Source organism: Drosophila subpulchrella, chromosome 2L (assembly GCF_014743375.2).
Source record: "Drosophila subpulchrella strain 33 F10 #4 breed RU33 chromosome 2L, RU_Dsub_v1.1 Primary Assembly, whole genome shotgun sequence".
In the NCBI taxonomy this organism is placed as follows: Eukaryota; Metazoa; Arthropoda; class Insecta; order Diptera; family Drosophilidae; genus Drosophila; species Drosophila subpulchrella.
Window position 1 is genome coordinate 2,850,834 of NC_050610.1, and position 27,962 is coordinate 2,878,795.

Below are 27,962 nucleotides of genomic sequence, written 5' to 3' on the forward strand. Positions count from 1 at the left end.
GCTCGTTTATCTACAATTAATTCTATCCCCCCTCGAAACTTCGCCTTCTTCACGACGTGTCCAAAGCAATTAACACATTGTCCACCTTTTTAATGCTTCGAGCCGAAAGCAAAATGCCAAAACACTTTCGACTTGGGCCATCGATGAACAGTGAGTTGCGTGCCAAACCCTCGCAAACTGAACCATTTTATATATCAGAAGACTTGGTGCTCTACCTTTTATTGGAGCCCTATGTCCAGGGCTTGGGGGATTATTTATGGAACCCACACACGCAGCTGGCGGCACATTTCTCATTTAACTGCCTTCACCATTTGCTAATTAATTCGAGAAATTCCATTTGTTTCAACGCTGAAACAACTAAATTTTGTTCTTATTTTTTTGCCCGTTCTTGAGAATGTCGAAATCAATTTGTGTTGCGTTTGCTTTTTCGACTTTGGCAACGAGATTTGTGTTTTTACGACTTTTGGCATGTCCAGAAGGAAAAGAGGGAAGCGCTGCCTTTCCACAATTGCGTGTTTTCTCAACGGGAGAGGTTAGGATCGTTTAACTTCTGACCACCTGCTCACGCAAAAAATATTTGTACGAAATCAAATTAATGGCGGCCCGTTGATGTTTTATTAATTTATACGGCTTTCCTCTGGCGCATTCGGTTTCGGGGGCTACGAAATAAATTATATTGCTCATACGGCGCGTGGTTTGCATTATTGAGTAATTAAATACTAATTAAAGCGTAACATGAGCCAATTCCCTTGATTTTTATGTGAGTCCTCGTTGCGGGGAGCTGTGGTTGGGGAAAAATAATACGAGTTAACGAGGAAACAGTCGACTTTGTTCTTATCTCCGGATTGCGTCAGCTTTAATTAGTTGGGGGAGTATTATTTAATGAGGCGAGGTTTTCATTTCGTACAATAATTGCCTGTAATGTAACAAGAGGTAATTTTAAGCGAAGCCAAATTTATAATGAATGGAGAAATCTTTCTTTTAAATGTATATCCATTTTTATGAAATAAAAAACCATTAATTAAACTTCAGTACAAACCGTTGCGTTACTTATAAAGGCTTTGTTGACCAACCCCATAAATTTTGAGTATCTAGAGAGGTGCAAAGCCTCAACTTTCTTTTATTTTACTCGTTTATATAGCTTTTAGGCATTCGCATAAAATCAGACATCCAGAGTGCTTTAAATAACAAATTAACCGAAAGGATCCTTGAAACCATTTCGCACGGCTAGACGACTTTGGTCCGGTTTAATTGCTCCGCAGTGATTTGCATCCTGTTCTGCCAAACCAGAAGCCAGACATTAAGAGCATGGGTCTCATAAATGACACTTGTCTGGCTTTCGCTTCGGTTCGGAAAACTCCTCAACTGAACTAATTACTCGGAGAGTTCCCGACTCCCTTGAGTGCTCCATCAAAAAAAATATCCATGAATATTATGCATTGATAAATGCAATAAACTTTGACAATATTGTATTGTCGTTGTTGATAAAAATTCATAAATAAATATATATATTTTTTCAGTTTTCCGGCACCAGCAACGATATTTTTTTGCTGTCCTGCGCTGACATGTCACTCAAATTGTGCGACGTTCGATTCTGTTTGCCCGACTTCCAGCTCTTGTTGTTTGCTCCTGTTGTATAATATATCCTATCATAATCTTTCCTGACACGCGATGCTCCTGTTCCTGTTCCCGCTTCAGTTTTTTTATCCTTATCTTTAACTGGGTTCGTTTGTTTTCCATCCTCTCTGTTTGTGTGTGTCCCTTCAAATATTGTTGCGACCCATCAATTTGATGTTGTCAATTTTCGTGAAAATTTATTGTTTGTTGCTTTCGAAATTTGACATTGTCATGCAGTTCGTTAGCCATTTCTGGCAGAATTGTGATGTATTAAAAACAGTTGACAGACCATTCGATGGTACGAAACAAGGAATGGGTTATCTACAGATCGAACTGAAGGGCTTTGAAAACTCTTCTGAGAAAACTATAATACTAAAACATATAAAATCAATTAATTTAAGGTGTTCATACCTTCAAAAACGAAATCTTCCTGAATATATTACAATAAATAATAATAAATATTTCGTAATAAAAAAAATAATTAGAGATTTTGATTAAAAATTGAAATTAAAAATTAATGTTAAGCGACATTTTTGATTTTTTCGCATGCAATCTTAACACTTAAAAATTGAAAGCCACAGGAAATAAATCCAAAAAAGCAACTGTCCGCAAAATCATTTCTCGCTCGTATTTCTGTCCGGGGACGGCATATAAAATTCCAAAAATATCCTACACAAAAGCCCAGGTTTCCCCCAGTATTCGATTTACAGAGCTGCATTTAAATCTTTCACCCGATGTGTGTGCATCTGGTGTGCTTATCGGGTCTGGCATAGGTTTTTGTCAAATAAATATTGGGTGCAGCATTCGCACATAAAATACACAAAAACAAACCAAAATACGCAAAACCGGTATAAAGAAAACACAAAACGATAAACAAAAAAATAGGAACTAAAGATATCGAGGGGAGGGAAAATAGGTGCCGGGAACACACAAAGCTGTTGACATGTTGTGGAGGATATATATGAAGTGGATGCAGCAGATACAGATACGGATTGAATGGGTTGTATAGCTCGGGGTAGGGATTCCTCTTCCTCGCTCCGGCGATTGTTTATTTTTGGGCTTCATGTTAATTCGTGTGTAATAGACAATGTGGCCGAAATCAGCAAAAAGACCATGGGTATGTGCCAAAATAAAAAATACATTTAAAATCCTTTTGGCTTGCGTGGAATTTTTTTCCTTTCTGATTTTTGTTTGCTTTCTTGTGTCAACCCGTCGCACGCTTATCAGAAAGGGTTGCTCTTTGTTTTACACACAATCTGCAGGTGTCCTGTGACTTTGACCAGTCATGGGACCTTTTCCTGTGTCTGGGGGTATCTCTATCTGTGATTCACCTTTGTGTCTGTCTACAAACAAAGTATTATCAGCAATTTTCCCTTTTTTAAATTATGTTATGTTAAATAAAAAAAGGGTTCTTCTCTCCATTTCAGAACTGCAAAATTGAATTAAGTTTGTAAAATTGTGCAGATTTGTTTTTCCGGGATATTGTTTTTCACAGACGGAATTTAATTTTACGGTGATTTTGAGACGTTTTGTCTCTAGGGGTAATTGTTACCTTAAAAATTTAGCAACCAAAGAAAATTGGCCAGCAATTTAAAATAAAACAAATGAATATACAAAATTGGGTAAGCTTTGTTTAATTATTAAATTGTTAGGTGGCTAATTTTATTTCACATAACATTGATGTTAAACCAATTCTTTAATTTATAGGGGAATTCTAAACAAAGTCGTGAATATATGCAGATGACCAGATTTAAAATAAAACATTTCAGGTTTTAAATTAAATCCCTTGAGCGAGCTAAATAATTAAAAGGAAATATAAGTTTCAGTGATTTTATGCAAACCGTTCATTTAGCATTTATTATTAATTTCCTATTTATTTTCATGAATATTTTACAAAGCCGTGTGCAACTAAAAAGACTTTAATAGTTATCTGCAAATCATATAAATATACTTTTACAACAGGCGGGAGATTAAAGCTGGGCCAATCTCCACTTGCTAAACTGAACTACATCAATAATTGAATACAATAAATGTGCTCCAGAACACAGTGCGTATGAGTTATGTTGTCGTTGTCGACGTCGCCGTCGTTTGTCGCTTGTTAATATGGCTCATAAATAACGCATTTATGACACAGACACACGCACAGGACCAGGACGCAGTGCTACAATGAACTCACACAGACAGGCGTGCATGTGTGTGCGTGTGTGAACTTACACACACTCATTTGTTTGGCCTGTCCGTGTCTCTCTATTAGCAGCTTTGATATGCAAATTTTGCGCCTACATAATAAAGTTGCGCCAGATTTTTAACCCCCTGCCCTCCATACTTAGCCAACACAAATACACACACCCATTTACACACACTAATGCCAATCCTAATAGTTTAATATGCTTATAATTGTTGGCTGAAATAGTATTGTCGTGTTGTTTTGTTTTCCTCGTGTCTCTCACTTTGCATTTTAAATATTTTATTAATTTCGTATATATTTTTGACCATTTAAATTTTCGTCGGCGCCGAGCGCTGAGTGCATTTGACAGACAGACAGGCATTGTTTAGGCTCCCTATATGCATTTTCCCCTCTCAGGTTTGATTTATGTTTTATGCATTTTACCAAATGAATTTAATTTATGGTGGAATATTCTCAACATATTTTTTTGCATACAAATATTCGCTGTCAGAAATACTCATTTCGGCCTCGACGGAAGTGGCGAACGTTTGTTTGGTTTGCAGACACTTTTTACCATTTTTGCTGTATGGCGTGAAACAAATTGTAATGGGGAAAAGGACTGGAAAAATATATCGATTTTAAAACAATACGTAGAAAGGATATTTAGGTTTGTACTTTGAATTTCTATCCATTTTTAATTGAGGAAATTGCTAGGAAATTCGTAAATATTTTTAAGACAAAAATAGCTTCTAATTGACATTTGATTTTAATTTTAAATTGAAGATGCATTGTTAGAGAAATCAATCAATCATAAGCTATGGCTAGATATAAAAAAAAGTGAGTAACAAGACAAATTCTATAGTCGAGTGCCTTTACTGTCAAACTTCTGTTACTTAGCTTACCAACTTTAAAAGAGGAAACAGTGCTGTTTACTTTTAAATAAAATTTCAGGGAATTTGTAATGCCGCGGCACCATGAAAGGTATTTTGAACCTGTTTACTTTTATATAATTACTTTTAAAATAATATTGCGATTGATATGATTATTGGCATGTACTGATCAATAAATCAATTTCGATGCACGCTGAAATCAAATCATCAACATTGTATGACGGTTTGTGGGTGTTACAATGGCCGCGGCTCTAAGGGTAAACAAATAAGTGAACGTGCTTTCAAATTATGGAAGCGTTGTATGGCTTTAATTATAATTAAATGCTCATAAAATGTTACCAACTCTTTCCAATTTTGTCAAGCGCTCTAGTACCTATAATAAACCACAAAATAAAGTCTTTAATGACCAAACTAGCTTAATCAGAACTCGAGATTAAAATATAACAAATAATTTTAAGTGCATTTTTCTTTGTTAGAGAGCCAGTCCAAGAAACCAAATTGTGGATTCAAATGTGGATTGTATATGATGGTCTGAAAGCTTTAAAATGTGTCTAAAAGTATGCAGTGAAAAAATAATATATTCTTCCGGAACGAAAACATTAATGCATACTTTTCGATACCTTTAGAAGTGATTTCATGGCTTAAGTAATTGTTTTGGCACCTTCGCTTGCAGTGCCTTTCACTTTTCCACAACCAAATTGAAACATTTCCAGCGATTTCACTTGCAGAAATTCAACAGAAATTCAGAGGACCTGGGAACTTGGCCCAATTATGGCCCGGCACAAACAACACAAGCCGGCGTTGTACCGCGCCAGACGCCCGAAAGTCGGCAAATGTTTTTTGTTTGCTCTGGTTACGGGGACTGGATTCTGGGTGCTGGGCTCTGGGTTCTGGCTTGGCAGTTAAACCGCACTTGCGGCAGTCACCTTGTCGCTTGCTATCTGCCTCCGCTTTTATGGAAAAACCATGGGTGGTTGGGTGGCAAGCGGGTGGATATACATATAGCCCCCTGTCATAAATCTCACAATTTCTGCATGAAACTCAGATGCGTTTTGGCTTGGCTTTATTGCCGCCAGTAGACGCGACTCCTTGTTTCTCTACTTTTATATATATAAAGTTCAGCGTAAAATGTCTTAATAAAGTCTTCTGAGCGGAGATAGGAGTGCAAAAATGCGAGAGTGAAATGCCCTGCTAACATCTTTATGTCAAGGACACTTTTATGCCTCCCACAGCCGTCAGACAGAGATAGAGATTAGATTTCCGACGTTATTTTTACGTTCAGATTTGATTTTATGGCCATGACGGTATTTATAACGCAAATATTAACAATTGAGGGAGGTCGAAAAACGTATTGAGAAATGAAGTCATTTATGGCCGCTTATTTGTGGATTGGTTACCTATTTTAAAAAACTTTTTCATATTAAATCTATAAAACTAGAAGCTAGATTGTGTAAAAAAAAGTTTTCGTCTACATCGTTTTAAATAGCTGGTTCTAAAACCCACTTGACAAACAATGTTTTTGCTTTTTTAACAAAATCCGACTTAATTAAAACTGTTGTTCCTGCCTGTTGGCAAGATGTTTGTTTTACAGTTTTTACTTTATGTGCGATGTTGCTGCTGCTGCTGTTCCTACTCTCAACTAATTCAATAAAGTTTAGTTAGGGGCAATTTACACACCCACTTTCCGCCCAGCCCAATTAGCGCACATCTTTAGCAACAGCTTTCGCCATGTGTCCCCGACTTATGTCTTTATTAAATGCTCTCGATGTCTGAACATCTGCCATGACCATATGGAGGGGGTCTATATGTACACATAGCTCGTGTGTTGCGTGTGTCCGTAATTTAATAAATTTAATGAACATATGCCGCCAGAGAAACAAGCTGAGATTGAGGAGTCAGAGGTGGAAAAAGATGTTCCATGGGCGAAATACAAACAGACTTCAATGTCGATGGACATTTGCCTTGGAACATTTTTCACTGCTCCCCTAGAAATATACATAAACACACGAAGGTTGGGGGAAAAAGATTATGTAGACGTGTACCCACTGACTTATGATGGATGTCTTTTGTTATTGTTCTCTCTTTTATGTATTTCTCATCTCGTTCCTCGCCCCCAGACTTTTTTGGTTTATTAGATATAATATTTTAGTGGCCTTTTGCGAGTGTGTTTGAGTCCTGCGTCCTTTCAGTTATTTGATGCGCTTCAGCAGACATGTGTTTACTCTTGTTTCCGAGTGCTAAAGTGAAAAAAGAGGGGCCCTGGACAAGGAAATATATATTTTACGCAATTTTTGGTCTGTGCATAACAAAAGGCGGCACTTAAATGTCTCTCTCCTCTTTCCCCTCTAAATTATGCCCCATATGCTCTTCGCTCTTCCTTTTTCCTCAACAATAAATGTTTGCCACATTTTTCTTAACATTTTCATGGAAATTGCTCATTTTATGTTCAAATTTGGTGAGCTCCTTTCTCTGCTTTTCTTTTTTGTTTGCAGAAATTGTTTATTTTATTTATATGGGCGGGTTTAATTGGCCGCACACACACATAAAAAGGGGAAGCAATGTGAGTAGAGGCCATAAAGATTATGTTAATGCTTACAAAAAATTGGGATCAAAATGGTTTTAGAGAGTCGGAGTAACTAGAAGAAGGTTTCTGCCCCGAGGGCAGCAATAAATCACTTACGAAATGGCACTAAAAAATTTCTATGGATCAGGCAATGGTCATTAGAAGCAAGGAATTTATTTTTAAGTTAAAGCCCAATAAAGAAATACTAATGCCGTTAAAATACCTTCACAAATATTTATAAAATATTTCCTAAACAAACAATAAACATTGTCATTTTACCAACACGAAATCAATTTTTGTTAGCTATTGAAGAATGTAGCCAAAAATACCAACGAAATTACGGGATAACAAAAACCCAATAAGTAGGCTACAGAATTTTGGATATGTTGTAGTTCTTTTAAATTACCACGCATACGCACCATGTTACTAAAAGTCGTAAACGTTAGGTCTATTAAACTCTGGGATTAATACATTTTACTAAGAATTGAGTTCGATACAAGCAACGACAAATATTAAATAAAATGCTAACTAAATTTAAGCAAGTCAATGCATATGAATAGCCTATATCGGTTATCCCATTTTTCAGGAAATTGTGTTCTACCATCCGTTAAGCTCAGTTTTAAGCCCACATTGTTACCGTTATTTATTTGGTTCAGATGCTGCACAATTTACTGGCGATTTTCACTGCATTTTTTATGCTTTGCATTGCGGTTGAGTTTTCTGCATATTTCTTTGTTGTTGTGGAGGCGTCAGCTGACGTTGGCATATATTCAATACATTTCCTTTATGCCTGCGAACTGGAGCTAATTTGTTTACTGTCGGGCGCAGCCATATACCCTGTTTACGTATATACCATTTTCGGGCCAATTTCCCCTTTCCACCATTCATTTGTGCCAGCTGGTCAAACAGTTTTCATAGTACACAAAATGGTTTTCCATTGGCTTCAAAAAAACAAACCATTTCAAAATGAATTTTTAAATTCCGCCCGAAATAACTTTTTTAATTAAATTTCTGCCTTATCCCCGAGTTGACTTAATGCCACGAAGTTTAGCTAATGCTTAAACAATTAGTGGGAGAGAGCCTCTTCTTTTTCTCATTTTGTTTTCCTTTGTCTTTGGCTTTCTGTTTAACTTCCTGTGTCTTGTTGTTCTTACCGTGTTTTTGTTTTCGATGGTTTACCTTTTTTACATGTCTTATTTTAAGACAAGAAAAATCCCCCTTATTTTATTTCAGCTTGGCTGCTAGATTTCTTGGGCTTTGTAAGTCAATTAGGAAGGAGATCTTAGGTTTTATTGAGTAGCTAAGGGGTTTTGAGTGGAACTTAATGAGTTTCTATTAATAGCCTCTCTCCGAGAAATAATGTTAGATTTAAAAACGAATTGCAGCCGTATCAAAAAGAAAATTTCTTTTCAACTTTCAGAGCAGAGTGGTTTCCAATTTATTTTATTTTCATTTTCATAACAAGGGCTTAACCTGAATGCAGCTTTCCGGCAGCTGTTACAATCGAATGTTTTTGCTTCGCTTATTGTTAAACAATTTACAGGCTTAGCCTGAAATGCACAAAAGTCGAACAAAAATGTTTTCATTTGCATTGAGTGAGCGTTTATTCATTGCCATATATTAATTAACTATAAATTGAAATGGATTCCCCGCTGCCTTTCGCTTTCGATTCAATTATTGGCAGCAAACAAAGCAAAATATTTTACAAGCGAATTACTTTTTATAACATTCAATATTTTTTGTTATTTTTTTCATTTCAGAAAACGGGGGCAATTAGTGAAGAATGAAAGCAAGGTTTACAAAAAAAAACAAAACTGAACTCTGTTCGTGACACACTTTTTCACATTGAGCCCAAATAAAGCTTTTAATTGTTGCCAATGGATTAAGGGTTCACTGTGCGTATACTTAATGCAGGCCAAGTTAATTCGTATTGATGTTAGCTTTAAATGGTGGGTAATGTTTTCATAAAAACCTGTGTGTTTAATGGGTTTAATAATTATTATGCTTTCTTTATACGTAAAATTTAACGAGAACAAAGTATAAATTAATTTTATAAGTAAAACATACATTTTTACAGATAAAGTGGTTAATATTTTTAGTGTAGGACTAAATTATATTTCGCATTTTATTAAATTTCGGACATAAGTCGGTCGGAGCCAGTTCGCATCCATAATCCCTAGCCCCCCGCTAATAGTAATTAAAACTATACATTTTCGCCATCGCATAATTATAAATTGTTTTTGGTGTTAACAGTATTTTTTTTTTGATAAGCAATTAATTGAAATATGATTGCCAATTAAATGCATACTTGATGACCCACAACCAGTGGCATATTTTAACATTTAAATTCATAATTAATGCAGCTGGCAATTCAAATTGTGTGATAAAATAAAGGCAGTGTCTTTAATTAAAGTTTGCGGGGGATAACGAAAATCCGTGTCGTTCGGTTTTTGATGGAATAAAAGAGCAAGGCTTGTCACGTGCAGTCTAGTCTCAACAACTAATTGAAAGGCAGACGGGAGGAAAAGTAAACAAAATGTCCATGCAAAGGAGATGAAGCGGCGGAGGGAAGGCCTACAAAGGATAACGATTGAAGGAGCAAGGATGGAAGGAAAAAAGTGGAGCACAGCTGCCGACCGACGACGTCCTTGCCCATCGTTATTATCCTGTTATCTCTCTAATAATGCCTCAGAGAGTTTGTAATTAAATTTTTCAAACACTGACGTCGCCCAGAGTGGCTGGCAGAGACTTGCGATCCGCCGACCAGAGATGCAAAGATACAACGAGGAGGGTATTCAGATACAGATACTCGCATAAAGAACGTTACGCGCACGAGTGCCACTAGTTAGTTAGATAATAACGCTCAACGGAAGCCGCTCAAAGCGGAAACGGAAGTCAAGTTAAGCGCACTACTAAACAGATACTCCAACATGGCAGCGAGGCGAAGGGAATGGAATGGAGGAGCGCAGGAGAAGGACAGCAGATGGAACTGCACAGATTGATTGACTGGCGGAGCGACGTGAATAAAACCGATTGAAAAGGAATCCAAATGACTAAACGAACGAGTGGATTGAATTATGCTCAATCCAGTTTTTAAGTCTCTTTTCGCAGCCAGGATATTTATGAAAATTGAACATAAAAGGTTGCATCCTGAGCATATTATTGAAGGTGCTTCTTTATGTGCAATTCAATAAAGACATTAGGGATTCATGTAAATAACTATGTACAACAGATATCCAGAAAAAGTTATGAATAATTTATTTAAGCAATATTTATTGACTAAAAAACCAAATTATTAATAATTAAAATAGTATTATTCAGTTTAGTCAAAAACTGCTTTCTTTTTTTTCCTATGATAGATATATTTTGTTACAAAACTTAAGTAGTCAAAAGATACAACATTTCAAAACTCTTTAGTTATCCAAGCTACTTTCTGATTTTTTACTGGCATTACTTTTTTGAATGTATGCGGGGCTTCTGGCTTACACACACACAAATTAGTTAGGAAGGACGCTGAGGTCCTTGAGCAAGGGAGATGGTGTCAGTCTGGCAGCGTTCGACCCTCTCCCTTCCACCAGTGCAGCCGCAGACGGGCAACGCTACAGTCAAGTCACCTCAAAGGCTGTCTGTCTCCCTTGCTCATTTCCCCCCTTCCGCTTTTCCGGCTGCGTATTTCATTTCACTTTGAATTCGTCCGATGTTCTATTTAAATGGTTACGTAATTGCATAATTATGGGCAAATGTAAGTTGAAACTTGTGGTTAGTCTCGCTCTTTTGTAAACAAGACTTCCACAAAGAGTTTCGGTATTTGTTGTGGGAGGAAAATTAATTCGGGGGGCGAGCGTTGAGGGAGGTCACTGAACTGACAGGGAACTTGGCAGCTCGAGCGTGGCAGGAATTCGATGGATAGGGGATGCTATATTCGGAATATAAATGACACTCATAGCTCAGGTTTTAGAACAGAAAAATATCCTTTGGGGTAGCAAGGAGCAGGAGAGATATTTTCTTATGTAGGTACAGACAGAAGATAGATCTTAAAGTACATTAATGTGCGACAGGAAGGACTAGGTGAAATATTGGGATAAGTTCATTAAAGAAAAAAGAAAATCAACCTGGATGGTATAAGAATTTAACTTAAAGACAGAAAAAACGTAATTGATTTAATAAAAATTTATAAAGGTAGAAAATTAAAATAGAGGGGATACGCTTCACAAAATCCCCTTCTTTCTTCCCCCATTTCATGGCATCACGCACTCATCTCCACCTTAGAATTAGAAACCAGCCCCAGATGTCAGGGATTTAATTAAATGCTATAAATCAAATGCCTGACAACTTTATGCAAATACTGTTCAACCATTTCTAGCCTAAGGTCAAAATACATTTAAAATACGAGAGCAAACATTTACACATTTGAAAAATCAACACATAAAAATAAAATTCAGAATGCAATTTATTTGGTAGAAAAAATGTTAAATTTTTGAGGAAAATAGATAGCAAGTTAAGGACAGTTGGGAAGACTTTTAAATACCCCTCACGTTTTTCAATTAAAGCCCCGTTTCCTTTCTCCGGCGTTCTCTTTTATCTCTCCTTATATTTCGCCGAATTCTCGCCGTCTTTTGCTGTCAGCAGACGACGCGTGAAAAAACGCCAGCAAGAAAACGCACTCGCGTTTATTTCCGCTAGGCAACCGCGTCGGCACGTGATTTGCGACGAATTTTCATTTTTGTTGATTTCTGGCGTTGTTTGTTTCCGCGCTTGCGGCCAGCAATTGGCAATTTAAATTTTGCGGTCTAACATTTATTCTATACTTTTTGAAACGCACTTGACTGCCACAGTTTCAGGTGAAAAATGTTATTAAAATGTGCAATATTTAACTTGAATTATGCCTGGTAGTTATTTGATGACCAGTTTCGACAATTAAAAAGCAAATAGTTTTATTTTGTTTCGAATTTCTCAATGGCTCAAACTTGTTTCGTTTTATTTTTAAATTGAAATAAAATAAAAATATTTAAAATCAAAACTTGGGAGTATATTCTGGGCTATGATGTGAACAAATTCTAAAATGAATTTGACTTTTTGAGTTTAAAACAAGCATTGATAAGCTTTTTAAATATTTACTTTAAAATTGTATCTAAACGAATCATTTTCACATCGTTTTCAAATTTGAAATTAAACTGCCTTGCTTCGGACCAGCAAGATAACAAAAAACACTCACAAATTATGCACAGACAATAAAAAGGAGATTTCACTCTGCCACCCATCGTACACCCCTCGCAAGAGAAGCCAGCTGCTGCCCTGAAGAAATCAAAACACTTATCAAATATGCATTGCGCATATTAAAAATCAATTAAATATTTACACAAACACACAAAATGGCGGCGGCCGAGAGCACTTAAAAATGACGGCCCCAGCAACAACAATGCTGGCTCTGAGTTTAACAAAGGCAGCGGGCACTGTAATGTAATTGAGGCAGTACCAAATACACAAGGGCGAAATGAAATTAAAAATGTATTTCGACTCAGCTGTTGTTGTTTACCGGGGCAAGACATTGTTCAGATAAAATGGCACTAAAAAGCATTTAAAAAAGGTATTCTGAATTCAACTAACCAGTCGATTGCTTTCGTAGTAATATTTTATAAATAAATATACAACAAATGAATCGGGCTAGAAAATATTGTAAAAATATTATTATTATTGGAATCAACCAGTCTTTATAAAAAACCGCCTTTTTTAAATTGCTTTCAAACACATTGTACATTTGTTTACTTTGTTATTCAAGCGATAGCCAATATATATAGAACTGAAGTTATTTCCTAAGCATAATTAAGCAAGGAATATTTATTTGGACCCACTAATGAATAAAAACTACTTTTTTTAATACTATGACAACTGGCTGATTTTCAATAATCAAGGGGGTTCCAGTAACATTACCATTTGATTTAATAACCTTTCAAGCGTCACAAACCGTTTCTTTTAGATTTTTGAGTTTTCTATAGCCTGGCAACCACTGTAACGGAAATGGAAATTGCAATTGCAAAACAGACGCGCAACGTGTGAGTGTGGGAAAAGCGAGGGAGATGGAAAACGGAAGGGCGGAAAATGGAGAAAGGCAGTCAAGGCAGCTGCCATTGCTGTTGTTGAAGTTTTGCATTTCCGGTATGCAAACACACACACATTTAAAGGCAGAGAGAGTGAGAAAGACACAATCTGAAGACGTAACAATGTGTAATTGTTGTTGCCCATTGATAAAGCTTAACAGTCAAAAAGGGCGAGAGAGAAACCAGCCACAGAGATCCAAAACTCATTTGCATTTAACACGTTGACACACAGCAGGAAGTTACAGTGGCAATCAGCTAAATACAACTAAGCTATGTTACTTTAACGCGATGCAAAATTTAACTATAGAAAGCCAACGCTGTCGCTGTAAATTTAAATTTCTGTTACGGCAAAATTATTAAATTAATCTTTCAAGATATATCTCTGTATTATGAATAAATGTCTTTAATGGCATAAAATGCATTTTGAACCATTCAAGTTAACATTGTGTTCATATATACAAGTATAAATATTTTAAAGGATCAAACAAATTTTTAGTAAAAAACGTTTTCTTCTTTTGTAACAAATAAAATGTTTTCATTTTTTGTTTTGTAATAAATAAAATGTTTTCATTTGTTATTTTGTAACAAATGAAAAGATTTTATTGCAAAAGTGTTAAAAACATTTTATAACGCCAGAAAATTTAATTTTTATTGTCAACACAGTCACACCAAACACACTCAACATTCCATATTAAAAAAAAAAAAATAAGAGCACCCAGATTATAATATCTTAAATCTAGTAGTTTTCTTACTTTGTTTTTGCACTGTAATTTCCAGAGAGCAACTTTAAGCCGAACAGTGAAAATCGGATTCGCGGCAAAATCAACAAAGGAGAAAGGCCAACTGAGAGCCTTTGATTACGACTGTTATCATTTGAGCCTGTCCCTTCCTTATTGCACTCACACTGAGCCGCACTTCGTTTTCATATAGGTTTCTTTTCCACTTTGACTGATTGAATTTCCCCGGCGCACCTAATTGTACACTTAAACGAATGGTAGAGCAAGGACCGAAAATAAATAATTAAAGAAGAACGGCGGCTCCTTTTTGGTAATTCTTTTGGGTTAATTGCAGAGTTAAGTGAGAGTTTTACAAAGAGTGTTGCCTACTTAAAAGGGCACACAATCGCACAAGGCGTCCGGACGCGATAGCGGTACCAAACGACAACGGTTAACGACAATCGACGAGAACGAACGATGCAGGATAACGCCGCTGATCAGGACATCCGCACCGTTTGAAAGCACGATTTATACTAAATACTGCTTTCGCTTCGGCACCAGAATCGGCGAAATTGTCAAATTGAATTTCGCACACTCGCACAGAGTCCTTTGGCGAAGGTCCTGCAGGAATTGGCTCTCTGTTTACAGGCGGCAACGGTATGTTCTAAAAACCAGACCGAACATTTGTGTTCTCTCTAGGAACTTTTCTCTGACTCGCGTTCGGGTTCGGTTCCGCAATTCGCCATCTCTTCCACATGTTGCCATCATAGCAACCTGTTAGACTAAGTACCTTCCCCTCCAGATTGTAAGTCTTTCGATTTAATGAATGAAAAATTCTATGCTAGAGGAAGTTATTTAATAATACATAGCTTCTATAAGAAAATAAATAAGACAAGGATAGCCAAAGGTTAAGTTGTTAAAAACAACCTTAAAAGCAATTTTTAACATATTAAAGAAATTATTAATTAAGTAGTTATACACTTTTTTTTATATATTCTTATAGTTGTATAAAAAATGCAATGTATTTTTAAATTTTATTAAAAAACATAACTGTAGGTTTTGTACGAAAAAAAACCGTTATTTATTGACTCAAAAAAATTATTTTTAGTTTTTTCAATAACCTAATCATTTTTAATTAAATAAATATTATATTAAGTTATATTATTTAAACAAATTTTAGAATAAAACATAGGGAAATCTTTGTAAGATTTGTAAAGAGAAAAGTACCCTTATCAAAAGAGCGCGCATGCGTTGAACTTGTTAGCGGTAATGGGAAATTTTAGACAACGAAACGGTTGGGGAAAAATAGAATGGTCTAAAATAGACCAAAACAAGAAATCGTACGTAAAAAATGTAAACAGTGAAGAAAAAGAGACAAACAATTTTAAAATACCATTAGTGAAGGTCAATTTACTGAATTTATTAATTAATTTATTTACCAACTTGGCTGTAAAACATAAAAAATTAAATACTGTGCCAGCAAAACTAAAAACGGTTCAGCTTAACCTTATTTTAAATAGCCTTTTGTAGTTCCACTGTAATCCCTGTAGAAGCAAAAAGTCTTCCCATTAATGCAGACCCTTTGGGTTATCCCCACCGCAAACAGCAACCGACTAACCAACTGATGGACACACAACAAGGACAACAACAAACAACGACAACAACCACAAACGTTGACAACGAACTGTGTGGCCAGCCGAAGAACAAATGCAGGCAACTTTAACCGCGAAAAAGGAACAAAAATGGCAAGGAAAAACTAAAGCAAAGCCTAGATTTAACAACAAACTCCTTTTAAATACTCTTGTCTATTTAACCCACAGTTCGTTATTTTAATCGAATGGCTTAATCTTAATAATTAAATATTTAGCTCGGGAAACCAGCATAATCCTATACATATAAAACATTTATTATTTCTTTAAAAAAAAATAACAAAATTCCATTTAAATAGCAAAAGCACAATATTTTAAGAGTATTTTTAAGAGTTTGCCAAACAATAAAATTGTTTTCCAGTTAAATATTTTGCATTAAAACGTTGTAATACCTCTGCAAAGGGTACAACCACGCAGCTAAAAGGTATGAATGGAGCAAGTTGAAGTGGAAATGGAATGTATCCAACATCATCAGCAACAGCAATGGGAATGAGAACTGAAAGTGGCGATGTTGAACCTAGACGACAATAAATACGCAACAAGAACTACAACAATAAGCAGGGAAAGGCAGGGGTAATCAGGTGGGTGGAGGGGGCGGCGGAAATCCGAGGTGAAAGGGGGACAGCCATAGCATCCTCGCTCTCTGTCACACTCCTCGAGCCATATCATCGCCGCATCATGATGTAAAAACTTTCCCGGCTCCCCGCTTTAACCCGTAGGAAAACCTCTAACCCAAAAGCCCCAAGACCTCCGATTTTCCACCTCTCCCAACTGAGAGTCTGCCCTTTAACAGAATTTTTGTTTACAAACTTTTGCTTGTTTGTATATTCTATCCGAACGGTGGGCAAAAGGAGGGGCAAAGGTCCTCAAGCCCCGTCCACAAAGGACTCCGTCTCCCCAGCATCCACATTTCCCCGCTCTGTTGACTTTTTCTGCGGCGACGCGACGCCCGCTAAAAGTTGCGAAAATTTCGTCTTTTTTGTATATTTTTTCCTTTTTTGTTTCTCTGACGCTTAACAAGGAAATTCCTGATGCGATTATGAGGCTCTTGTTAAGGTGAGCCAGAAAAATGGAAGGCACAACCAGATCGCATGACACAGAGAGCGGAAATTCCTTTGTGGCTGCTGCGGTCTGTCATAGCCAAAAACTTGATTGGGAGGTCGGCGAGATTTACTTATATTAACCAAAAACAAATTTAAAATTTAAAAAACACTTGATTAATGAGGCCAAAGCAAAAAAATGTTAATCACCAAGAATATTGTGATTTTATGTTGTATAGTTTAGAATATAATCGGGTAAAATTAATTTGATTTGTTTATGTCCTCCAGTTTGATTGGACTTTATTGCTGTGAATAGATTTCATCAGCAAATTAAAATATTTAAAATTCGTGTTTAATCATCTCGCCAAAAAATGTATAGAAGTATTCATTTTTCTCATAAATGTTCAAAAACACACTCACTCGCAATGTGAACGAGAACTTCAAGACACGAATCAATTAGCTGGAGCTGGATCAGAAACCGGTGAAATCTCCCCATGAAAATGGATCAAATTTCGAAACGGGACTGCTGCTTGAGAACCCAATAAACTTCTTGAGCAACTGCAAAGGGCGACCGCAGGAAAATGCACTCAAAAGTCTAGGTGACATCACACACCGCCCCTTTTTATACCGCCCACCTCGGCGAGCGACCACACAATGCAATAACGCCGACAGATTACAAAGTGCACATGTGGTAAGCTCCCGAAGTGGTGGGCGCGATGGGGAACGAAATACCAACGGAGATGGGTCCTGAAAATCCATGTAAGGAACAACAGGAACAAAGCACTTGGAACCTTGCGGTGAAAACCTTGTGCTTGGTCTTCAATGCCCTTTCTCATTGGGTTCCTTCGATTTTTTGATATTCCTTTAAATTGGTATTCGGTGCATTCAGAAAATATAATGTATAGCACGATTACTCCGACATTGCGATACAATTTAAGTAGTCCAGGACTTAAATATAGAAAGATACGGTCAAGCTATTAATTTTTTGAACAAAATGATAAAGGTTACACTCAAAATAAATTTACTCTAAATTTTAGAAAATCTCCAAATGTATTTTTACTAACCATAAGAATTTTTTAAGTCAAGGACATTTTTGGTAAATCAAGAAATCGTTACTTAAGTATAGGAAATGGTTACCATAACTATCTAATAATGATTCTTACCCTAAAAAAATATAAATATTTTCTTTAAAATAGAAATATTTATCTTTGCATGATCTGTTGTACCGAAATATTCTTGGGTTTGATCCCGCCGGCTGGCGGGAAAAATGAAAAATATTATATAATTAAATTTATCTACTTTGCCCATCCCCCAACCACGCAGTTCTCATTTATAACGACAGTTACTTTTCGAACCACTGGCTTATGCGCGCGATTACTTAATATTCAACGATCATTTAAGAAACCCTAACTTCATAACATACATACAATACTAAGATTTTTTACGACATGAGCTGGTGTTACTTGAAAATCTGATTTATCGACTTTTAAATTAAACACAAACTGACCAAATTGTGTGCGATTTTAAGTTAATATACGTAAAAACTTCTAATTGTAAAAATCTAAGTTTTTTTGAGGTGCAATTTTACAACAACGGCTTGGGAGGATTTTTGCTGTAAACTAATAATATCGTAAATTTAATAGCAGTTATAGATAGATATAGCATTCCACTTATATTTGTTAAAGTTTGCCAATTTAAAATTCGAATTTGTTAATATGTTAATGCTCTTTGCTTAAGAGACGGACAAAGCAGCAAAAACCCTATTGTTAAAAATGTATTGATCAATTTTATGGTTGACCGTTTTTTTAAAGCTTTTTTATATTTTTTTTTTTATGTATGATTTATTATTGAACCGACTGCCAGCAAACACTCCATTCAGTTTACATGTTGCCTTCTGCAAAATAAATTAATTACTGGATTCTAGAGACCGATAAAAAGTAAACATCAATAAAACTTATACAAACCCACAAAAAATCTATTGCACTATGCATTTTGCCATAGGCGGCTTGTTTGAGTCGCTGTGATGTAGACTTTAAGTTGGAACCCATAATAATTCTTCAACTGATTTTTCGTGTTTTTACGACATGTACAGCAAATTTTTAGTCGTTAAAACTCAAACTTTTCATCTTTGTCGAGCTACTGCGCTGGAGTTACTTGAAAATTGTATTTTTAGACTTTTAAACTAAACTCAAACTAATAAACGTAAAAACTGCGAAGTGTTACATTTTAAACTTGGAAAAATCGAAGAATATCGAATAATTGTCCATTAACGGCTTGGTATCATATTGACTGTAAACTAGTAAAATCCAAAATTTAACTGAAATAGATATAGCATTCCACTTATAGTTGTTTGTATAGATTGCCAATTCGAAATTCGAATTTGTTAATTTGTCAATGCTCTTTGTTTAAGAGGCAGACAAAAAAAAACAGACAAAACCCTATTGTTAAAAATGTATTGATCATAAATCAAAATTAGAGTGCACTTGAAAGTTCGGCTTTCAGTGGGAGTGTTCCTTCTCTAATTTGGGTGGTGTATTGCCGAACTCCATTAAGTTGACGCGAAGAACTTTGCGTTTGTGGTCGCTGCTTGTTGCTCATACCGTTGTTCTTGTTGTTCGGAGTGTCCAAAATGTGTAGTTGTCTCTACGAAGGGAAGGACGCCCCAATCTTCTCAATGGAATAGGAAGCGGGAGGAAAAAGGGAGGAGGTCAACAAAGAGCATTCTCATATACATGTTCATGAACAGGGACAGACGCCCACAGGGGAGAATATTCCCCTCCTCTTCAGAGTCCCCAACTTCAATAGACACATAAACTTATTTCAGGGTTCGGGGGCTCTGTTGACGAACCGACTCTATTCATAGTACTGACCTATGGCAACACATACCCCTCATCATGTCGGACTTGTGTTGATTCGATGACAAAAAATTTGTCATAAAGAAATCTAAAGGAGACCTATGCTTTACGCTTTAATTATTTTTCGTCATAAAAACTTTAAGTAATTGCATTTCAAGCTCACAATTTTTCTTAGATGTAGAACAAGAACAAGAAGTTGTTGTTGGTAAGTAAAAGGTATAAAAAGCAGAGAACTAACTCTAAAGCCTAGGTGGCTTTTTTATTGAGAGGAAAAGGAAGAAAATATCAAGAGACCTTTTCCTTTTCCTCCCAATCTATCCATTCCAATAAGCTTCTGCCGGAAAAATTTCTGCACAGGGCCTTTTACAAAAAATATCAACGCACCCTGTGGGAAGGGAAGAGCAAGCGGATGAATCTGCCACACTGGGGGAATAAGGACACTGAATTGGGGAGGGGAGCTGGAGGATGAACCGTCTCCACATGCACGTACACAAAACAGATAAATGGTAGCAAGTTTTTAACAAAACCAACGGAACGGGCAGTGCATTGAGCTCAGACATTTCCTGTCCCATGCAAAGTACAATTCAAGGATCTTATTTGGAATACAGGATACCCGGTAATAAAACATGCATATTTTTAAAATGCCCACTTTGTTGTAGAGCCTTCCTCTTCTGAAGAATTCGAGGTTATGTGTTTGTGCCATTAATCTGTGATTTCCTTATGTGACTGACCATCCTTATTGGAAGTCCATATGAGTGGAAGAATGCTAATGGAACTACGCTACCTACAACGTCCTATGATAATAATAAGATCGAAACATTCTTTTGAATAATGCAGTGCACTTCTTTGTAACAAGACGCAAAATCTTAAGTTTAAAGCTTTTTAATGAACTAGAATATCATATTAAAAGGTGATTAAATTCAAGAAACTTATTTTAAATAAAACATGCACATTTTAAAAATGTCCAGTTTGTTGTAGAGCCTTCCTCTTCTGAAGAATTCGAGGTAATTTTGGTGCTTGTGCTATAAATATGAGATTTCCTTATGTGGCTGACCTTATTGAAACTTATTATGTTGGGAAGAATGCATATGGAACTATGCTATATACATACTATGATCGAAACATACTTTTGAATCATGCAGTGCACTAATTTATAACAAGGCAGCACAAAATAATAGCGAAGACAATCTTAAGGGCATAGCTTCCTTATAAATCACAATATCATATTAATAGGGGGTCAATCAAATTTATTAATATTACGATATAATATACCCTTTCAATCTAAGGTACAGGGTACAAAAGGAAACCAACAACGACAACATGTAAAATTATGCGTCAGTAGGAAGGAAAAGTTTATGGGGTGACCCCAACAAAGTCGAAAGAAAAGGAGAATCGCAGACAGAGACGGTCCAAGTGCATTCACTGTCCCTCAAACTCACACAGAGATAAAGGAAAATCGCAGGGGGAGATGAAAAACAGGCAGCCAAAAGGCGAGAAAGAGACAGGACCGAGCACGCAAATATGCCAAAGCTTGCAGAGACAACAAACAGGAAGTACGCATTTCCTGCACCCGAGAAAGAAAAGAAAAAATAAAATAAAAACATTCCAGGGAGTAGGAATGGCTGGGGGAAATGGAGAAATCAGGGGAAGAATCTGAGCAAAGGGAAACGCAGGCGAGACACAGTAGAAATGTCGCGACGACAACTTTTTGACACAAAAGTGCCTGGAAAACAGTTTTTCTTTAGTTTTCCCAGCCAGTCGCCCTTCGCCGTGAAATTAATTGAAACTGGCTAGACCTCTGGGGAAGGAAATGAATGAGGTAGACTTGCAGACTTGATCTTGACACTGTCCCTTGGCAATGTCCCTGAACTTGCCAAATAGTACATCCTCCCTTAACACCCAACAGCCCCTACTAATTTCAGAGATACGGTGCAAACTCGCATTTTGTAATATCTTAAATAAAATTATTAAAATAATTTTTTTTTTTGTATGTAATGTATGAGTGCTGACCATTTATTACTTAATCACATAATTGTAAAAAAAAAATTCATCTTTTTCATTAACAAATGAATTTATAATTTATATGGAGAGTCCCAAATGTAATCGTATAGGAGAAGAAAGTTCAGTGTTACTTGGCCTATTTCAAAATCTTAAAAATTTGACAAATATAACTTTTAAATTTGTTATAATGATGTTCGAGATAAGGATATATATTTTCAAAATATTATTTTTAATTACCTGCTCGCATTTTTATTTGATTGAATATAAAAAAAAATTTATTTCAAACACTAGTCTCAATATCATTTTTAGAAAAAGAAACTAAGCTGACTTGCAAAATAAATTTATTAAGTTTATGATTTGAGTCCAAATCTCAAATGTCCCGGTACTTGTAAATGTCCACTCAGCAATTCTGGGCACCTTCCCCACCAAATGAGTTTCGTGTCACAAGTTGACCCGGCCGAGATTAAGTGGGCGTTTAATTTACCAACTCGCACAGTCCTCCCAAAACCCAAAACACCTCCCCGTAAGTCCTTCTGTCCTACACCCTCGTCTATGAAAATACTGCGTTAATGTAATCCACGCTCCTGGCATTTCCGTATGCTTCCGTTTGCCTTTTCTTCATTGCTTTTTATTTTTTCGGGAGTTTTTTGTGCATGACTTTGTCCTTGGCAGTTGCCTCGTGACTTTGCCACTTGGATGATCTCTCTTTCCCCTACTGTTATGCTATTTTAGCTTAATCAACAAAGTAAATAAAATGTCCTGCCGACTGACCCCTGGTCGGAGGTAATTTTCTGCCACTTTTTTACGAAGTCCTAGGGCTTAGTAAGTCACATATAAATATGTATTTTCGAATAAATTTGAGATTATTTTTTGGGCATAAATTCGGCTTATTATAAATAATTTAGTTGCGTAAGCTTCATTTAGCAAATATGTTATGTTGAGGTTACCATAAAAAATAAACCCAATCAGAAGCACAAACTACTGGAGAAACTTTCACAAGGAAATAATTAATATTAATATTTATGGATGCCCTATGCAATCCCCATTCAGAACTATACAAATTTTTAACCACAACCACAACTCATTAGGTTCTTTTGAATTCACCACACACATGTTACCATGGAAAAATCAGAACTAAATCAAGCGAATTCACTTTGATGTGCAATAACAATATGCCTCATATGGGGATGAAATGAGGAGCTAAGGCAAACCAAACTGAGAATTGAAAGCATAGCTTCCATTTTTGCCTCATTCCCGTTTCCTCTATTGCAAGGAGCTAGTTGTCAACACGGTCCCACGTAATTATAGAGTTGCAGGGCTTATACAACACCACACGAACTTTAACAACTCTAGGAGCATTGATAGAACTTTACTAGATATGAAATCAATTTTTTTTTTATTTTATTACTTTATATTTATTATGTTAAATGTTATCTTTTAAATTTCCGTTGTAGTAAAACAAAAACAATGCTTAAAAAAATAAAAGTACCAGTTGAGTGCGAGATTATCATAATGAGGTTTCTTATAAATGTAATCCCTTTTTCTTAATATTTACTGTGTGTTTTCTAACTTTATAGTCACTAGGACTTCTCCGCATACTAAAATGTATTTCATATGGCTTTAGAAATATACATTCAGACATCATTTAAATGTTAGAACTACAATTTTAACCGCCAATGTACCGCACATCGGGACACATTTCATTTGCTTTCTAATAATTTCTGTGGAAAATTCCGATTGCACATGTGGGACTTTATATTGGCAGCACTGTGGAAACCAATTAAAATGCTGCACTGGCGCTGATTATGGCAAACGACAACGTTGTGGGGAGTGGCGGTGTGAATAGATTGGTATGTGTCAACTAAGTGCAGTTAATTAGTGCGAAAATCACTTCAGTTGGCTTGGGATATTTTTTCCTCTCTCCGATTTCTTTTAAGCTTTTTTCGTGCCATTGTTGTTCTTGTGTTTGTTGTTGTTACTGCCACCTCCAAGGTTTTTCCTTGGCGAATTTTCACGTTAATTGCTCTGCGTCCTGCAATCAGCCGGAAAACAGTAGCAGAAGCCAGGAAAGGCAGCTGCTTGCCAGCGAGCTAAGCTACTCAGGGATTTACTCAATTTGTTGTCACTTCATTCCGCCATTTATTTCGGTTTACTTTCCTTGTTTTTCTTTCGTTTGAGTTTAGACAATTATTATATCGCAGGGATAATAAAGTACATAAAAAGCAGTTTGATAAAAAAGTGGGGGTGATAGTATTATTGAAATAATAGTATTTAATAAAAATATTAATTATTTGTTTGTTTAGGTTTATATTTTAGTTATTTTAATATGGGATACATTTGTATTTATTTACTTTGTAAGATCCCCGAGTTCTTTAAACAACCTTAATAAATAATCAAGCCTCATATTTAAATAAATAATTTATTTTGGAGCTGCAACTGACTTAAATCTAAGATCGGCTACAAGAGCAACGTGATCTGATGGAAAAACAGCCGAAGGTATGGCAGTATTGGCCTTCAACTCCTCTTCTGTGGGCAGTGGAACGTACTTCATTAGTTCAAATCTATCGTTTTGGTAAAATATATAATCCAAACAGCCCGAAAAAAGAGTGGTATAGTGGGTAAACTCCGGTGCCCCACAGGCCGACACCATTTTAAAAGGTTGTGAGAGCTCCACATTCGAAACAGCCTGTTCGGAATTACTACGCCAATCGTCCAGACTTTTCTCCGCAAGTTGCTCGGTCATCAACTTGTAGATCCCACATTCGGGAACGCTATTAAAATCGCCACAAAATATCAGTCCAATATTTTGAGGACTACTGATATTGAAATCCTGTACAGCTTTACTTATGATGTGCTCAATAAAAAGCATAGAAAATCCCATTTGCAAAAGTCGAATGTGATCGGCATCCGGATGAAAATATAAATGCGTGTTAGCCACAAGAACGTAGTTGTCCGTTTCCTTAATCCTTAGCAAACAAGTTTGTAAAGTTGTGGACCGATCACAAATTCGTTCTGCTAGTTGAGAATTAACTTTGATCTTATTCCAAAGGCTTTCGAAAACGGGCAGTTTGGGGAGACTAGGTCCTAAATGCAGAACTTGAGAGTCCAATAGTTCAAAGCGCGATTTCCGAAAGAAAATGGCAACTCCTTCCGCACACTTTCCCTTCGGGGCCATAATGCCATGAAAATTATACGGCGGCTGCTCTAGAATTTCCTTTAAATCGAAATCAAAAATTCGTTGATCGACTTCTTGCAGGCAGATAAGATCCGAGTTATAACCAATGATTTCGTTGATGAACAACGGTTTCCTATAGTCTATTTGTAGATATTTCGATGGGCAATATGAGAATAGAGTACTTCCGGCGTAATCACTACTCGCATATAAATCGGCCAGTAAATTGTAGCTTATCACCCGAATTTCATTGGAGTCACTCAAATAATTCTGAGTGTGGCTGTGTCGATTTTGAAATGGACAAAACCCTGGAGAATCCTGTACCGCAGAGTTTGCAACCTTTTCCACCACAGGACCATCTATTCCCTGTTCATTTCTTGGTGTTAATAGGAATTTTAAATAGTAACCTACATCTTGGGGCGATACTAGGTATTGAAAACCCTCTCCGCAGACTTCCCATTCGGAATCTGTAGGTCGCTTGGCTTTGTACCATACTCCTTTGCTGTACTGACGCTCACCGAATTGAATCTGAACATTAGTCGGGTATATCACGAATCCTGCCAATATGCAGGACGGCAGTTTTAGGGATGAAATCCATGGTGGATTAAAAACCATATCGTAGACTGTATCCACCACCTGCAGCTTAACTCCAGTAAAATCTTTACTGAACAGATCGGAAAATGTCATTTCGTTAAAATTTCCATCGTAATTGTCACTTAAGAGCTTCACATTTATCTCAGCTGGGGGTATTCCAGATTTCTTAGAGGTTTTAGCAAGTCTATTTTGAATATTGCTTTGAATCCGCGCTAATATAGCGTCGATGGGCTCAGTCATTTGACGACGGAAATTAAATTCACGGTCAATCTTTAGATTGGAGTTTACAAAGCGGAATACAATGTCAAGCTCCTTGCTATCACTGGCATTTCTGAAGTACACTTTTTCCATATTGACAGAGCTTAAGGTGCTACAAAATCTGGTCAAAAATGAAACTCTTGTCTGAGTAAAATTTCTGACAAATAAATCAGAGCAGCGGGTTTTGTGTCTTAAATAAGAAACAGCAAGACTTTTTGCACTTTTGCTAAAACCCATCAATCATTCAATGTTCCAGGTCTGCGAGTTGAGTAACGATCGGTTGGGAAATGTTGGTGCTAAAGATGGGGACTCCGTTTGTTTATTTATTTACAGCGCCGGTTTATCTACGAAATATTTACGTTAACCAAGTTCAAAGGCTGCGCAGACTTTGTACCAACTCACGTACTTTGATATTATTGCGAAGTCTGTCGGCTTGATGTGTTTCACACTTATTAAATCGGCGTTTTAACTTCAAGACACAACATCCAAACGAAGATTTTAGGGGAAACTGCCCCGATTCCGATAAAACTAAGAGAGTTTTTCACTTTTTCGCTCTGCCACGCTGTGATCAGCTGTTCATTTTGCCATTCACACCGAACTGAACCACATGCGCCGCAAAGGGAAACAGCTGATCTTGAAAAAGCTTTCGGCAAACAGTTCCAACTTAAAAGCTTTTTGGCAAGCTTTTATATAAAGGTTTTCTTTGGTAAGAAATTAATCAAGGGCAGATTTTTAGAATTTCTTCTGTTACACATTCCATTTACAACATGTTTATTGTAGAGCCCAATCCCAAATTTTATTTTTAAAATACTGAAAAAGCAAAGCACACTTAAAACTGGTAGCTAACAAAAATATAAGTATTCTTAAAATTTTAAAAGGGTATAAGAAAAAACCCTAGATCATTAATATTTCAAAATCAGCGCAAAAATACTCCACATTTTAAAATAAGCCAGAGGGAATTCTTAAAAAAAAATTTCATGGTTCAGAAAAAAACCATAAATCATCAATATTTTGAAATTTATACTTTACAATAAATCAGTTGGGATGTGCTAAATAAAAATGGTTATTATTGTAATATAAATTAAAAAAAACACATGCATTTTATAACTTTAATTTGCATTATTTTCTTTTCTATTCATTTTAAAGAAGTGTTCCCACCATCTTAGAATCTTCTTAACAACGCAATGCAGTGTTCCACTATAAACTTTATTATTCCGAAAAATTACACGCGAACTCAACTATAAAACCTCCTATTTCACTTCAGGTGAAACTCGCTTCAAGGCAAATATCATAAACATTAAGCTAAGTGTTACGATCCAAATGAGACATGTTATCCGACGGAAACTCAACTTTTGGCCAAGTTCAGAGAGGACAAGCGAGGCGACGGCCATAAAAATTCGAAACAGAAGCCAGATCATATGAGCGTATTTGAAAACGGGGAGTAATAGGAGGGAAGCACAAGTGCATAAAAAGCAGAAACAAGCCAAGAGATGACTTGGCCAGGGCCAAAAAGGAATTGGCTTGGCCCCGAAACAGAGTCAACAACTGTGCGCCACACGAGGGTTTGCCAAAAAAGATTGCAATACGGAAAAAAATCAAAAACAAAAAAAAGTACGGAAAAATCGCATAAAACTCTATAAAGGACACGGAGGACCGAAAAGGACAACAACAAGATGACTGCCCGGCAAACGAAACCAATTGAAGAAATGTTGCTGACACCAAAAACGAAACTGCAGGAAGACGCCGATGATGAGGATGAGTCTGGGAATGAGGCTAAGCTCGAGGATGCAGAGAGTATCCTTGGGGCAGCGAGGACGTGGAGCGGAAGCGGTAAGGACAACAACGAAATTAGTTAGCACTTGAGAGAAAGCAGCTTTGGCTCAGGTCCAGGACTCGTTGCTGGCTTACAACACCTGCGGGTAAAGGAGGGCTGGACTTCTCGCTCCCCTTCCTCATTGACCCGAACTAGAGATGTCAGAAAAGCCTCGATTGAGACGGGATTTTGTTAAGACTAGTACTAAAAAGGTAACAAGTGTTAGAACAGTTATTGTTTTAAAAAGAATATTTTTTTAGGCATAGAAAAATTGTAAAGTCCATTTTAAGTCTACCATGAAAACATACAGAACCAATTACCTTGTTTTTAAAAATGAAGACACCTTAAAAAAGAATCTTTAAAAATGTTCAATGCCCAGAAAAATCAAACCATTAGTAGATTCTATAATAAACGGGTGATCAAAAACAAAAACATAAAAATATTATTATATAAAATATAATAAATATCACTTGATTTAACTGTCAGAACCCTCTCGTGTTAATTTATCACGAAGAATACCCAGCCACAA

The 27,962-nt window shown here is 36.4% G+C and overlaps 2 protein-coding genes across 4 annotated transcripts in view; both read right to left on the reverse strand.

Annotated features, from left to right (window-relative positions):
• Positions 1–27,962, reverse strand: part of LOC119548833 (CUGBP Elav-like family member 2) — a 123,929-nt gene that overhangs the window by 90,073 nt on the left and 5,894 nt on the right. The window lies entirely within an intron of this gene.
• On the reverse strand, positions 24,000–26,373 carry LOC119548834 (2',5'-phosphodiesterase 12). Its single transcript, XM_037856453.1, has 2 exons — positions 26,027–26,373; positions 24,000–25,964 (listed from the first exon to the last, which is right to left on the reverse strand). Exon 2 carries the CDS (start codon positions 25,855–25,857, stop codon positions 24,016–24,018), a length of 1,842 nt encoding a protein of 613 aa, XP_037712381.1. The 5' UTR covers positions 25,858–25,964; positions 26,027–26,373; the 3' UTR covers positions 24,000–24,015.